Source organism: Oryzias melastigma, unplaced genomic scaffold (assembly GCF_002922805.2).
Source record: "Oryzias melastigma strain HK-1 unplaced genomic scaffold, ASM292280v2 sc00311, whole genome shotgun sequence".
Classification (NCBI taxonomy): Eukaryota; Metazoa; Chordata; class Actinopteri; order Beloniformes; family Adrianichthyidae; genus Oryzias; species Oryzias melastigma.
Genome location: NW_023416919.1, coordinates 46,812 through 59,544, shown reverse-complemented (window position 1 = coordinate 59,544; position 12,733 = coordinate 46,812). Strand labels below are relative to the sequence as shown.

General features: G+C 37.9%; 1 protein-coding gene across 1 annotated transcript; it reads right to left on the bottom strand.

Annotated features, from left to right (window-relative positions):
* Positions 1-122: 122 nt before the first annotated feature.
* rab12 (RAB12, member RAS oncogene family) lies at positions 123-11,527 on the bottom strand. Its single transcript, XM_024264583.2, has 6 exons — positions 11,087-11,527; positions 10,183-10,243; positions 6,554-6,692; positions 4,943-5,032; positions 4,004-4,108; positions 123-2,348 (listed from the first exon to the last, which is right to left on the bottom strand). The coding sequence occupies exons 1-6, from the start codon at positions 11,310-11,312 to the stop codon at positions 2,241-2,243; spliced, it is 729 nt and encodes a 242-aa protein (XP_024120351.1). The 5' UTR covers positions 11,313-11,527; the 3' UTR covers positions 123-2,240.
* Positions 11,528-12,733: the final 1,206 nt, after the last annotated feature.

Below are 12,733 nucleotides of genomic sequence, written 5' to 3'. Positions count from 1 at the left end.
TCACTAGCACACCCCTGGACCAGGTCTGACACGCACTGCTGCGCATGTCAGGACCGAACACATTTACGAGCAGTCCAGTTCCGTCAAGATTTCCACAACGATCAGAAAAGACTCCAATCCAGTAATAAATATAAACATCTTTAATCGCATTTCATTAGTTCCAGAATGCCAAAAGTTATAAATACAACAAACCTGCTTTTTTCCATCATGGATTAAAAAAAGGTTTAATACAAAGTACAGTTTGAACTTTAAAGAATACAGATAGAAGCATTTAAATGTAGTAGGCTTGGTTGATACACTTAAGGGTTAGGTGCAAAACGAGACTAACAACAGGTCCTCTTCCAAAAACTGAGAAAACTGCAAAAATCTTTCAACAGAGTCTTCTGGTTGGGCAAAATAAAGAATCATATAAATGTACTGATTTTTATTTTGGTAGAAAACTTTTTGTTGAATGTACATGGTGCCATTTAAGCCCCTCAAGTCAGCATTAAATGTCAATAAAAAAGAAACAGTTAAGTGTTTAGGCCTCTAGATTTACATTGTTGTATTCCACCAAAATGCCACAGAAATCTGAAGGATTATTGCTTTCTAGGAGCACAGGAGGAAGTGTCCCATATAAATATGAAAGTGGTGATCCTAAATAAAAATCAGACATGGACTCAAATGGGAGAAAACATGAATGAAATTCCTCTTTGCTTCATAAATGAGAATCTAAAGTAGGAATTCCACATAGAAGCTCAAAGAAAGATTCAAAGATCTGTATTAACTTTTTTTTTAATCAGACATGATAGAGAGAATAGGAATATACTTTGCATCAAATTCATTTTGACAGGTGACCTTTGACCCTACACCAATCAAGCTAATTTGACAGGTGACAAATGGCTTTATACAAATTCTATAGAAAACGTATATAAAGTCATCTGTCACCTGTAAAAATTAGTTTGATTGACGGCGTAGGGTCAAAGGTCACCTGTCAAAATGATGGAAATTATCTTCCTATTCTCTCTCGTGATGTAACCCAACAGACAGAACTGAACTGGTTTCTACAATTGAACTGTAACATTTAGAGGAAAACTTTTTTGGGACCGCATGCGGGCGGGGCTATTTAGTTGGTTGCAATCTGGCACTTTAATACTAACTGTTAGCACATCGTGGAAAACAGAGCTTTAGTTGGTTAAAACACTCAGAGTTGATCGAGCCCATCCTCAAATTTAAGCCCAGTCAAGTTTCCTGAGTCAAACACTGAACAAAACCGTCTTGCACTTTGCCCCCAAAAAGGAAACTCCAAGTTTAGAAATAAAACATCAAAACAGAAATATTAGTCACAACTTAGAAGAAAAAAAAACAACACAAAAATGTGCACTTGATTCTCCTTTCCACATCCTAAAGCAGTAACAGGCATCGAAGGATTACTCCAAAACAAGCTCCAGCCTACATTACCCATCTCTCCTTGCATCTCCAGTTCACTCTGAGAAGTTGAGGGAGGTCAATGCTGAGGCAGCACGGGTCTATAATGTGCCCCCCCCCCTTCACTGAGAGCGTAGTGCCAAATATTACATTCTAAAATATATAAATATAGCTGTTCCAGCTACTACAACACCTCAAGGCAGAACAGAATAAGCTTTAATCACCGTTAAGAAAAGCCCCTTCTCACTATGGCACCATGGCATGTTTACAGTGTGCTTTACTTACTTCAAAACCAAATATTACTTGGAAAATAATGCATATTTATCTGAATATAAAGTAATTCCGGTGTGGACCCAGAGTGTAAACTACTCTTTATTTTTCTGTTGTTCAGAGTTCCAGGTTAACTTGGACAAGCTGTAGAGACAAATCTTTGATAGAAGGAAGAGAGTGAACTATAAGGCCCTCAGGATATTCCCACTCTTAGAAAATGTGCAACTTTTCTTGGAGAGCTCTCTACGTGGAAGGCACATGCAGGCACCGCTCGGTTAACCATCAATGCGATGAGGTAGTCGGGGTCACATGTAGACAGTAAGGTGGTACTCGGAAAACAAAGAATCTCCAGGCCTAAAGGTTAGTGTATGCTGCATATCTGTGTTCAAACCCAGAGAAGAAACACAGGAAGATAATACTGCTCCTTTGACAGTTCATGCATTGCTTACAGCAGCCTGCCACCCATCCATCCACAGAGCTGCTGTGCTGCCCCCCAGTGGAGCCACGTCCCCACTGCTCGCTGGGGCTAATGTGCTTTGCAGGAGAAGGATGATGGGAAGGACTCAGCAACAGCGCATGCGGGGCGGGGGCAGTTCTGGTGGTACTTCCGGCTCAGGCTGCAGAGACAGAACGCTGTTGGAAAGCTCCTTGTTTGGAACTTCAAGAGGCATCTGTGAAACCAGGAGCAAAAACACAACTTAATGCAGCAGATCAATACGTGAAAGGAACCAGCACAACAGATACCACCACAGGTCACACAGTCACCTCTAGGACATAGTTTCTGCAGAGCAGCACGAGTTCATAAGAGGCCTGCTCCATTTCCCATCATACATCTGTTTACACTCTCTCCCACTAGCCTACAGCTCCTCACACTCACAACCTAACATTGGGGGTGAAAAAAAATGGAGATCAATATCAGAGATATCCAGTTTGATCCAGATTCCAGCTCCGACCGAGAAAACAAAGACGTTCATGGATCTATTTGTCTGTGGGTGGATCCATTAGAATAGGGCGGAGCAGGAAGCTTGTGGCTTCTAGGTCACAAAAAAGCTCTTTTTCCAAGCAGTGTTTTTTGTCTGCTCCTGATTCACAACTATTTGAATAAAGAAATACGTAGAAATGTAATTTTGATCTTAAGTTTCTTTATTTATGTTCATCAGGAAAACGCCAGAAGAACATGTTAAAAACACCAAAAACGCCAGAGTGGGTCTTTAAAAGGAAAGACGTTTTAAATAAGGATATTTTTTTTCAAAAGAAGACAGCAGGATAACAAAGATGTTTGTTTCTTTCATGTCTTAAAAAGAAGAAACATAATTTTAAAACACGTAAACCAGGAAACCAAACAGACAATTCAAAAGTTGTGTATGTTTATACCGATTAACACGTCTAAGCAGACTCGAGCTTTCTGCAGATTTAATTAAAAAAAACCTATGGGAATTTAGGAAATTAAGTTAATATACATCAATCAGCTAATGTAAACTGGAGTATTAAATTTCATATAAACCTGATCTTAAAGCAGTAGTTCCCAAACTGAGGGGGAATGAATGAAGGAATTTAAACATTTTTTGGGGGGTTTAAAAACAAATATTGTGACAGGTCACTGCTAACTAAAGCCTGGAGATAGAGAACTGAGTAAATTCATGTTGAGGAACATAACACATCGCCACGGCAACCATCAAGCTAACACAAACCTTGGAAAATGTCTAACAGTAAAGATGGTGTAGTGAGGGGTTACTTGTCACTGAAATTTCATTTAAAGATTCGGTGGACTGTTTTTTTTCTTCTTGTTTATTTTCCCATCTTGGTTGAGCAATGTCGCCCCCAAGTGTGCAGCGCTGGAACTGCAGGATTTTTCCAAGCAGCGAGTTGGAATAACACCACAGGATTCGACAGGAGCCCTGCGACAGACTGGCGACCTGTCCAGGGTGAACCCCACCTTCGCCCATCAGTAGCCGGGTTAGGCTCCGGCACCCCCGCGACCCCGACAGGGACAAAGCGGCCAGGAAACTGATTCGACAGGATTCTGTTCTGGACTTTCAAGTCCAGTTATCCACATTAGTTAGACCACAGGGATCTGCTCTGATGTTCAGTTCTGATTTGGATGATCAGGGAAACGGCTCCTACATGAACCTTTAAAGCTCCTCTAAAAAACTGAATCTTGTGATAACGTGACCCGAATGATGGAGAATCTTTACAGATATAAATTAAAAGTTAAAAACAGAAAAAATGTTGAGTTTTTGTACCATCATCGTTTGGAAAACCTGTTCTGATAATGTCAGTGAACCTTTTTTTACAAATGAAATGCCAGGAAATACTCAGTACCAACCTTACTGAGAATGTCATCCACCAGCTTCAGGAAGATCTCATCCACATTGAAGTTATCCTTGGCACTAGCTTCACAGAAACGCATCCCACTTATACGAGAGGCAAACTGCAAATCCCAGAAAGAGGAGTTTAGATCATCAGAACAAACCTTGAAGGAAAAGCAGCAGCAAAGCACCGATTCCCCACTGATCAGAAACTGATCCCCTCTGTAAGCAGATCAAGCTTTATGATAAACAAACAGCCTCATGATGAATCAGTTCCATGAAGAACATCCATAATTACGGATGTTTCACTGGTGTTTAAATTAGGGTGTGAATGTCTGTTTACCTCACGATACGATGTGATACGTGATTCGTGGCTCATGATACCAACTAGGACTGGGTTGATAAAATCGATTTAAGCTTAACAGATCAATAATCGATTCATAAAAATATAAATTGATTTAGTATATAAAGCTAAAGTCCGCTAGCTTAATGGAATTTCCCATTGGACGGTTAATGCTGACGGCCGGTCGATCTAAACATACATTGTTGACTAAATTAACATCTTTATTAACCCCACAGACATGAATTTTACAAACTCTTTTAAGTAAATATTTTTTAAGATGTGGCTTAAAACATTTTTTTTTTTGCTCATACTTTCTTCTTCTTCTGGAATAAGGTGTAATGCTATAGCGTGATCGCCACCTAGTGTCCAAACTGAAACGTCCTCCAGGAGAAACAGAACAATGTTTCCAATGTTAATGATCTGAACATTTTAGTTAGAACTTCTCCTTTAGAGAATCACTGTATGATATTAACAATCTCATTATTTCACTGATACATTTTACAGTTTGTGAACTGGATCAGATTAATATAAATATACTCAAAACATATAGTAGATGATTAATGTATTTCTGAACAAATGTGTATTGGCTTGTGCAGGTGTGTGTTGAACACACCCTCTCTCCTTGCTGTCTGGAGATGATCCGATCCGTCTCACAGTCCAGCTTATTTCCAACCAGCAGAAGTTCTGCTTCCTCTGAGGCGTACTGTCACGACACAGAACAGCAGAGGGGTCAGCGTTAGGACAGGAGTCCTTCCTCAGATCAGAAAACAGCGAAAGGTTCAGAAATGAGTTGGTTTAACTCCTGGTAACTGGAAAGAGCTTTTGGGTTTGTTGTCTGCACCAGGTGACAGTGACTGAAACACTACAGTAAAGCTGAAAGAACTTTGCTCTTTTAGACTCCAGTAAAACATGAATAATCTTCAACTGAAAACTGGTAAATGTTCAGCATGAAAAAGCATCAAATCCATTTTAAAGTCCTCAGTAAACAAGAATAAACGATGAGGATCAAACAATGCTGGGTTCTCATTTCTGATCTGCAGCAGGAACATAAATGAAAAACATGAAGGACTGGAGGAGGAACCATGACGGCTATCTGCAGCTTTATGTGGAATGGAGGAAGAACAACGGAGCTTCAAGGACATTTATCTGGATAGAGGATCACAACAATCATGAAGATGAGTCTGTGTGTGGTTTTGAAGTCCAAACATCCCTGCTGTGTTCTCCTTTGAGTCCGGTTCAGTCCACTTGACTGCAGCGGCAGCTTCTTCTAAACTACTACAGATGTTTTTATCCGTCTGGGTTTCTGCTTTAAGAAGGACATCACTGTCACAAACTCTATTATTATTTCTCTCTAACAACCCGGTCATAGTTAGACGAAGGTTACAGGTACTTCATTGAATGCTGCTTCTTTGATAATAAAGGTAACTCAGATTTTCTTCTTCTAATGCTAATGAAAGGTTGATATTTTCAATAAAACCTCAAATATTGAAGGATTATTCAAATTTGTATTTAGATTTGTGAAGGATCTAAGACAGGAAATGAAAACACAGTTCAGCAGGACATTCATAAATAAACATTGTACATTTTTCTGTTGAAATTGGTAAGGTTAACTTTAATTATTGATGTAAAATAGTGTAAAACAGCGTTCAGCTGTCAGCTTTGCCGTTCTAAACCTGAACACTAGAAGTGACTATTCACATTTTCAGCCCTGTCACCATTTTGTTTGACGCCACAGTGAAAAGAGTCTATTACAATCTGTTAAAAAATGATAAAATAACCTTTTTTTAAAAAAAAAAACTTAGTTCAAAGCATAAATAATTCATGGTTTTGACAAATCAATGTTCTTTTTAAGTTTATCCTTTTTTCCAGCTGTTGCGGTGATGTTTTTCTGCAGCACAGAACCAATAACCCCACTGAGAGACTACAGTATCTTCTCCAATCATCAGTCAAAGGTTTTCCACAAACCTCCATTGTTTTGAGCAATCAGCTGATCTGAAAATGGACTACAGAAAGAACTGCTACAGTTTCAGCGGCATGCTGGCTATTTTGGCTAATTTAGGATTTTTTCCAGTTTGCGCATGACCCTATTAGTCGACTAATCGGAAAAAATAATTGGCGATAATTGTGGCAGCACTAGTTCAAATTAATCAAAGCTGACTGCTGCTCAGACAGAAAGACGGAGTTCTTAGACAAAAGACATTTTTCCACATTTGCTGCTCCTTACCTTGTCAATCATTTTCATCCATTTAGGAAGGTCCTCAAAGGTCTCCTGCTTCGTGATGTCATAGACCAGCACGATGCCCTTGGCGCCTCTGTAGTAAGCTGAGGTGATGCTGTTGAACCTCTCCTGTCCAGCAGTGTCCCTGAAACAAACACGGAGGTCATGTCTACACCCCGGGGTCATTCACTTCATCGCCAATTAATCATCACTTTTTTATTCATCGTGTGTTAACCCCTTCATGCCTGAATTCATTTCCAATGATAAAAACAGTTTTTTTTCGTTCATGGTTAAGTGAAGTCCTGGACTAAATGCCATGTTGTGAATTAGCCACAAACGGCGTGAAGGGGTTAAATGGATTACTATTCAAAAGAAACTAAAACCTGATTTTATAAAAATAAGAATTTGTTTTTTATAATCTAGACGTGACATTTTAAAATCAGATTTTTCCATTAGCTATAAGACATGGAATCAATTTTTGAGTGGAATTTGTTAAAAGAAATTCAAAAAGAAAAGTGAAGATTTGCTCAAAAATCATTTAAAGTACTGTTCAACAACACTGCCAACTATTATCAGGTACAGAATATAGTCAAATACTTTCTGAACTAGAAGCATGCGTTTAAACTTTGACATAATCAAAATGAAATCTGGTTCTGACCAAAAGCAGCTGTGAGGATTAGAAGCAGCGTGAAGCAGAGTGAGTAACACTGAGCGGTGGGCGTGGCCGTACCTTCAGCCCGTCAGGCTCCCTGTGAGTCACAGTCAGGCTTATGAGCAGAAGAGTGGACAGAAACAGCAGCACAATGGCGGGGGGGGGCTGGACACAGCAGTGGCAGAAGTCGATGAGAGGGTTTCAAGATGGAAGACCACACAGTGACCACGCCTGTCCCGATCCAACGATCGAGGTGGGCGGAGCAGTGTGGTCAGCGAGGAGCGGGTGATGTGATGTGATGACAGGTTAGTGAGCAGCACACACGGGTTAGTGCAACAAGCCACAGACTCCCCACATCCCAGCCAAGCGCCCCACACGCACAAAACGAGTGTCATTCAGAATGTTTTCGGAGTTTCTACAACTCAAGTTTTTAAAAGAAAAGTCTGTCTTTTTTGGGGGTGGGGTTGACTTTTCCTGCTCATTCAAACAGTGAAAAACTGCATAATACTGTGAAACAAAACTTTTAGGGGAATCCATTATGTGTTTAATCAAACCAAAATCCAAACTGAACCGTGTCTAGACGTATTTTGTAGCTGCTTCACCAGCAGACTTTTCTGAGTTTAAAAAATGTTTAGAACTTTTTTATTCCATATTAACTTTTAGAGTTGAAAACGTAATTAGAGTAATAGAGGATTCATTTAGTTGTGTAGCTGAACCATGTTTATTTAGACTTTAAATGTTTTCAGACGTTTAGAGGACTTTAAACTATGGAGTAGGGCTGCCACGATTAGTCGACTAATCGACGACTAATCGACTATTAAAATAGTCGACGACTAATTTAATAGTCGATTAGTCGTTACTTCATATTAAATGGAGTCAGTGTAGTAAAGTTGAAAGTTATAATGGTGTTATGCTAGCTTATTGGACTATTTTGGCATTTATTAAGGTTTTTTAGGCTATTTTGGAGTTTTTATTTCAGCTGCATGCTAGCTGTCTTTGCTAACTTAGGCTTTTTTAGGCTAATTTGGCCTTTAACTCATATTTTAGTTGGCTATCAGCATCTTCAGCCATCGTCACTAGCATCTTTTGCGGCCAAATTCAGCTTACATTTCATCTATAATGATGCTAGTGTGAATATATATATATATATATATATATATAGTTTTTAGTTAGTTTAAAGTGAATGATGGTTAAGATTTGTGTTTTACATCAACTTTGTGCATGACCCGATTAGTTGACTAATCGGAAAAAATAATCGGTGATTAGTCGACTATTAAAATAATCGTTTGTGGCAGCCCTACTATGGAGAGAAAATAGACTCGCCCTGATTTTTGTGTGCTTAATCCTTGATTTGTTTGTATCTTTGGATTTGTGCGTGTGTAACTTATTATTTGTGCATAACTTTGGATTTGTGTGTGGGTAATCCTTGATTTGTATGTGCATAATTCTAGATTTGTGCGCAACTTTGGATTTGTGTGTGTAATTCTAGAATTGTTTTTAAATTATGAAATTTAAAAAAAGTTTACACATGTACAAATTAAAATTACAACAACTTGAAACTAATTTCACACACAAATTTTTTTAAAATTAACACGAATCGCTTGTTACTGACACATAAAACCACATTTAGAAACAAATCTGATGCGAGACTCTTTTCACGTCTCAGAGATTTGTCCTTGAGTGATGCGTTTAGATGCTGCTAGAATGCTGGGTCATCAGAGTTTTCTTTTCAGCCGTTTTAAACTTAGATTGTGAATATTATCTAGTAAAAACTTGACATTTTCTCACTTTCTTATACAGATATGCTCAATAATTAATGTAAAGAAGACTAAATATGTGTTTTTCACTTGACACTAAAGTTTCTCTATTTCTTTGACGCAGAACTCTTCCTCGAGCTCACGGCGTGAGGTTCTCCCCGACATCTTGAGAGCGGACAGAATAGCCCATTCCACTTCCTGGGTGTGGAGAAGGAGCTGGCGCTGTATAATGGGAGGAGGGTTCAAGACGTAAACACAGTCTCACTTCAGATCTGTGCATAAATGTGGTTTTATGTGTGCGTAACAAGCGATTTGTTAGTTTTAAGCTGTTGTAATGTAAACGATATTTTGTATTTTTTTTATACACAAAATCAAGAATTACGCTGCACAAATCCAAAGTTACACACAAATCAGGGTAAGTCTATTTTCTCTCCATATTAAAGCAACAGTTTTATCTTTTCACAGTTAAGAATCTAACACAAAGTTCCATCTTTACACAGGAGAAAACAACGTTCATCGAGAAAATCTCAACTCCAACATGATCCTTTTTTTTCCACTTCTGACTGTTGCCTTGAATTTCTTTAGCGGATGCAGAACTGAATTAAAAATAAAAAATAAAAAGATATAAAGACTTTAACCTGAATCCCTTTGAGATGAGCCTAAAATCATGACAAAAATAAACCGGAGAAGATTGATGCCTTACATCTACACATTTTAAATTTTGAATATAAGTTTGGTTAAAAAAGTCAGATATATTGATAATAATTTACATTATACATCTATTAAAATATCTACTACACCAGGAAAACAGATGGTATAAATAAACATCTTAGTCTGCAACATTCCAGACTGAAACCTCCTTTATGAATTGAAATCAGGCGTTTGACTTGCAAAAGACACGTTCCAGCACACTGCTGCAACTAGACAGAACCTCACAGCCGGGCTGAAGTCAATTCAAATGTGAGGCTCTAATCATAAAGTAAAATGTAAAATCCCAGGTTAAAATGATCTATCTGTCAAATGCCACTGAAAGTCACAGGACTTCAGACAGTAGTCTGCTGATGGATCAGTTTACTCCCAGCACAAACACGAGTTTGAATGCAGGAATCCAGAAGTAAAAACAAATGCACACAGCAGGAACACAACTATCCCCGTGTTGTGTTTGTTACAGCGTGCTGCATTTGAAATCAAAACATCTCTCAGAAGGAAATATTCCAGGTACTCACCAGATCTGCAGCCTGATCTTCTTCCCTCTCAACTCCACCGTCTTGATTTTGAAATCAACTCCTATAAGTCAAATCACTCGTTATTGTTTGGACACAATCAAATATCAGCATTTACCTGACTTTTCTGCTGAGGTAAAAACTTATTAAATGAAAACTTGTTAGATATAAGATTGTTTTGTCATTTGATTCCAACAGCAACAGTGGCTGGATCCATCTGAACTCTGGATTGGAAGAGTGATAGTGACAGCTGCTACATGAGGCAGAGAAGTCTTATGTGATGAAACTGGGCTGTCGTGGAAATGAGCGGACACAAAATGGAGTTCTGGCACAGCAGCTGCTGGTGGGACTATTTTAGGACTGGACACCATGGTGAGCTGGAACACAGGTCACAGGACTGTTCACCTCATTTCACAACAAGTCATGAAATGACACCGTTTGACTATTTCAAAGGCCCATTAAAACACATTTATTTATCATGCTGCCATAACACATTCCTGTGTCAAATATAGCATGTTTGAGACAAATATAAATACTGAAGACCAAAACCAGTTTGGAATAAAAAGCTTTTGTGCAATTAACTTAAATACTTTTGAACAAAACTGTTAATTAATACACAAATAGACACAATAGTTTTGGTATTGAAATAAAAAAAAAACTTTTTGATAATCAAAGTAACAGTTAGCTTGACTCTTTGGGGGATTTGCTATGGTTCACTAGACCAACTACTTTACTTTCTTCTATCATTCAAACTACATAAACTCAGAACATCGACTGTGTTCAGGATTTAGCACTCTCAAACAAACGACTTTATTCCAGCAAATAGCCGGAGCCCAGACCGCTACATGCTTAAGCTAGGTGACTGAAAGTCCCCAAAACAGTTCCAGAAAGAAGCTGCTTTTCTCACCTACGGTTGACTTGCAGGCTTCACAGAAAGTATCGTCCGTGAATCTCTCCATGAGGCTCGTTTTACCCACACCACGGGAGCCAATGATTATAATTTGTAGTTTGAAATCCGCCGGTCTGGGGGGCATCTTCCTGCGGCGGGACTGAGCTCCGAGGGCGGGGGAAGAGTTCGCGGAGCCCCCGCTGCCGCCGGCGGCCCTCCGCGGGATGTCAAATCTCGGATCCATTTCTAATCCCACATCTGTAATCCTCAGACAGAAACGAGCGGAGGACGGGATCAGCAACCAGAGGTCAGCCGCAGCTCTGCTCCTTCTGTTGATGAGGGGAAAAGTTTGATGGTCGCCGACAGTTGATGGTCAGCCATTAGAGACTGGGGCTGTCGTGACGTCACATCCTGTCCCTGTGCCTCTTTGTTTTCCTTTATGTGTTTTGGGTACAGAAGCTCGAGCCAAACTTCTGCTAGCAAGAAGTGATCAGTGTGTGGATCAGGAATGAAAAACAAGGATTTGACGGGTGAAAAAAACTTTATATTTACTGGATTATTGTCCTGCAGGAGAGTTTTATGAAAAACTGCTCTGTAAGGTCAACAACTTCATTAATCTATTCTACCTTTTTGGTTTTGGGGTTAGGTACTTAAGAAAATTCCCATGTTTTATGTATTCTTTTGAGTTTTTTTTTTTTGTTTAATAGTCTTTTGATTTGGACCATGATTCCATAATAAATTATTATTCAATTCTATTCTATGTTTGCATCTCATATAACTATAAATAAAAGTTTGTCAATGCCACGTTTTGATGGATGGATGGTATTGCATTGTGTTTTGTTATGCTACATTGTAATGTAAAGTAGTGGAGCAAAGATAAAAAAAAAAAAAACTTTAAAACACACAAACAGTATAAAAAATATGTCCTTATGTAAGATGGAAAAATGACAAAAAATGCTATGTGATAGTTAAAACATTTCTGATTTATATTCTTAACCCTTTCGAGCTAATTCACAAAGTACCATTAAATCTTAAGAATTTTATTTTTGCAATTTACTAAGTAAATGTAACCCTTTACCTGCCACTGAATATAAGAACAAAACAGTACTTTAGTCAAATCGTATAATTAACATGCATATATAAATGTAATTTTTTAAAGTAAATAAATAGTTTATTGTGTAGTATGTAGAGTTGATTCCATTGACTGTATAAGAGAACATTATGTTTTATTTTATTTTTGTAATTGAACATTTGAAGAATACAATACAAAATTATCACATAAAAATACAATATAAGAACAAAGCAGAATTTTAAATACAAGTCACAGTTATTCTTTACTTTTGAAATTTCTAATGTTGAGAACAAGAATATAAGTAACACACTATTAATAAACTGTAAATAAAAATTAACTGAATAAAAATTTACAAAAAAGAAAAAAAAGAAAATAGAAATAAAAAAACAAATTAATTAAAAATGCTTCAGTTAAAATATGTTACTAGTCCTGATGATATACAGATGTTAATTGTTTTTGAGTTTTTGCATTTTTTGAAGCAGAAATTAATTTTAAGTAATTGTGCAGTTTCAGTTTTAGTATAAAATAACCTTTTTTATTAGTAAATATTCTTTTGTGAATGTGAAATTTAGCTATGAATAAAAGCATAATAA

Bases quoted from the DNA above. Each gene is read 5' to 3' on its own strand.
- rab12 (XM_024264583.2), bottom strand. From the start codon at position 11,312: ATGGATCCGAGATTTGACATCCCGCGGAGGGCCGCCGGCGGCAGCGGG. The intron at 5,033-6,553 runs GTAAGGAGCAGC...GTGTCGTGACAG, and splicing joins GGATGAAAATGATTGACAAG to TACGCCTCAGAGGAAGCAGA. The intron at 4,109-4,942 runs GTGTGTTCAACA...TGGGATTTGCAG, and splicing joins CCAGACAGCAAGGAGAGAGG to TTTGCCTCTCGTATAAGTGG.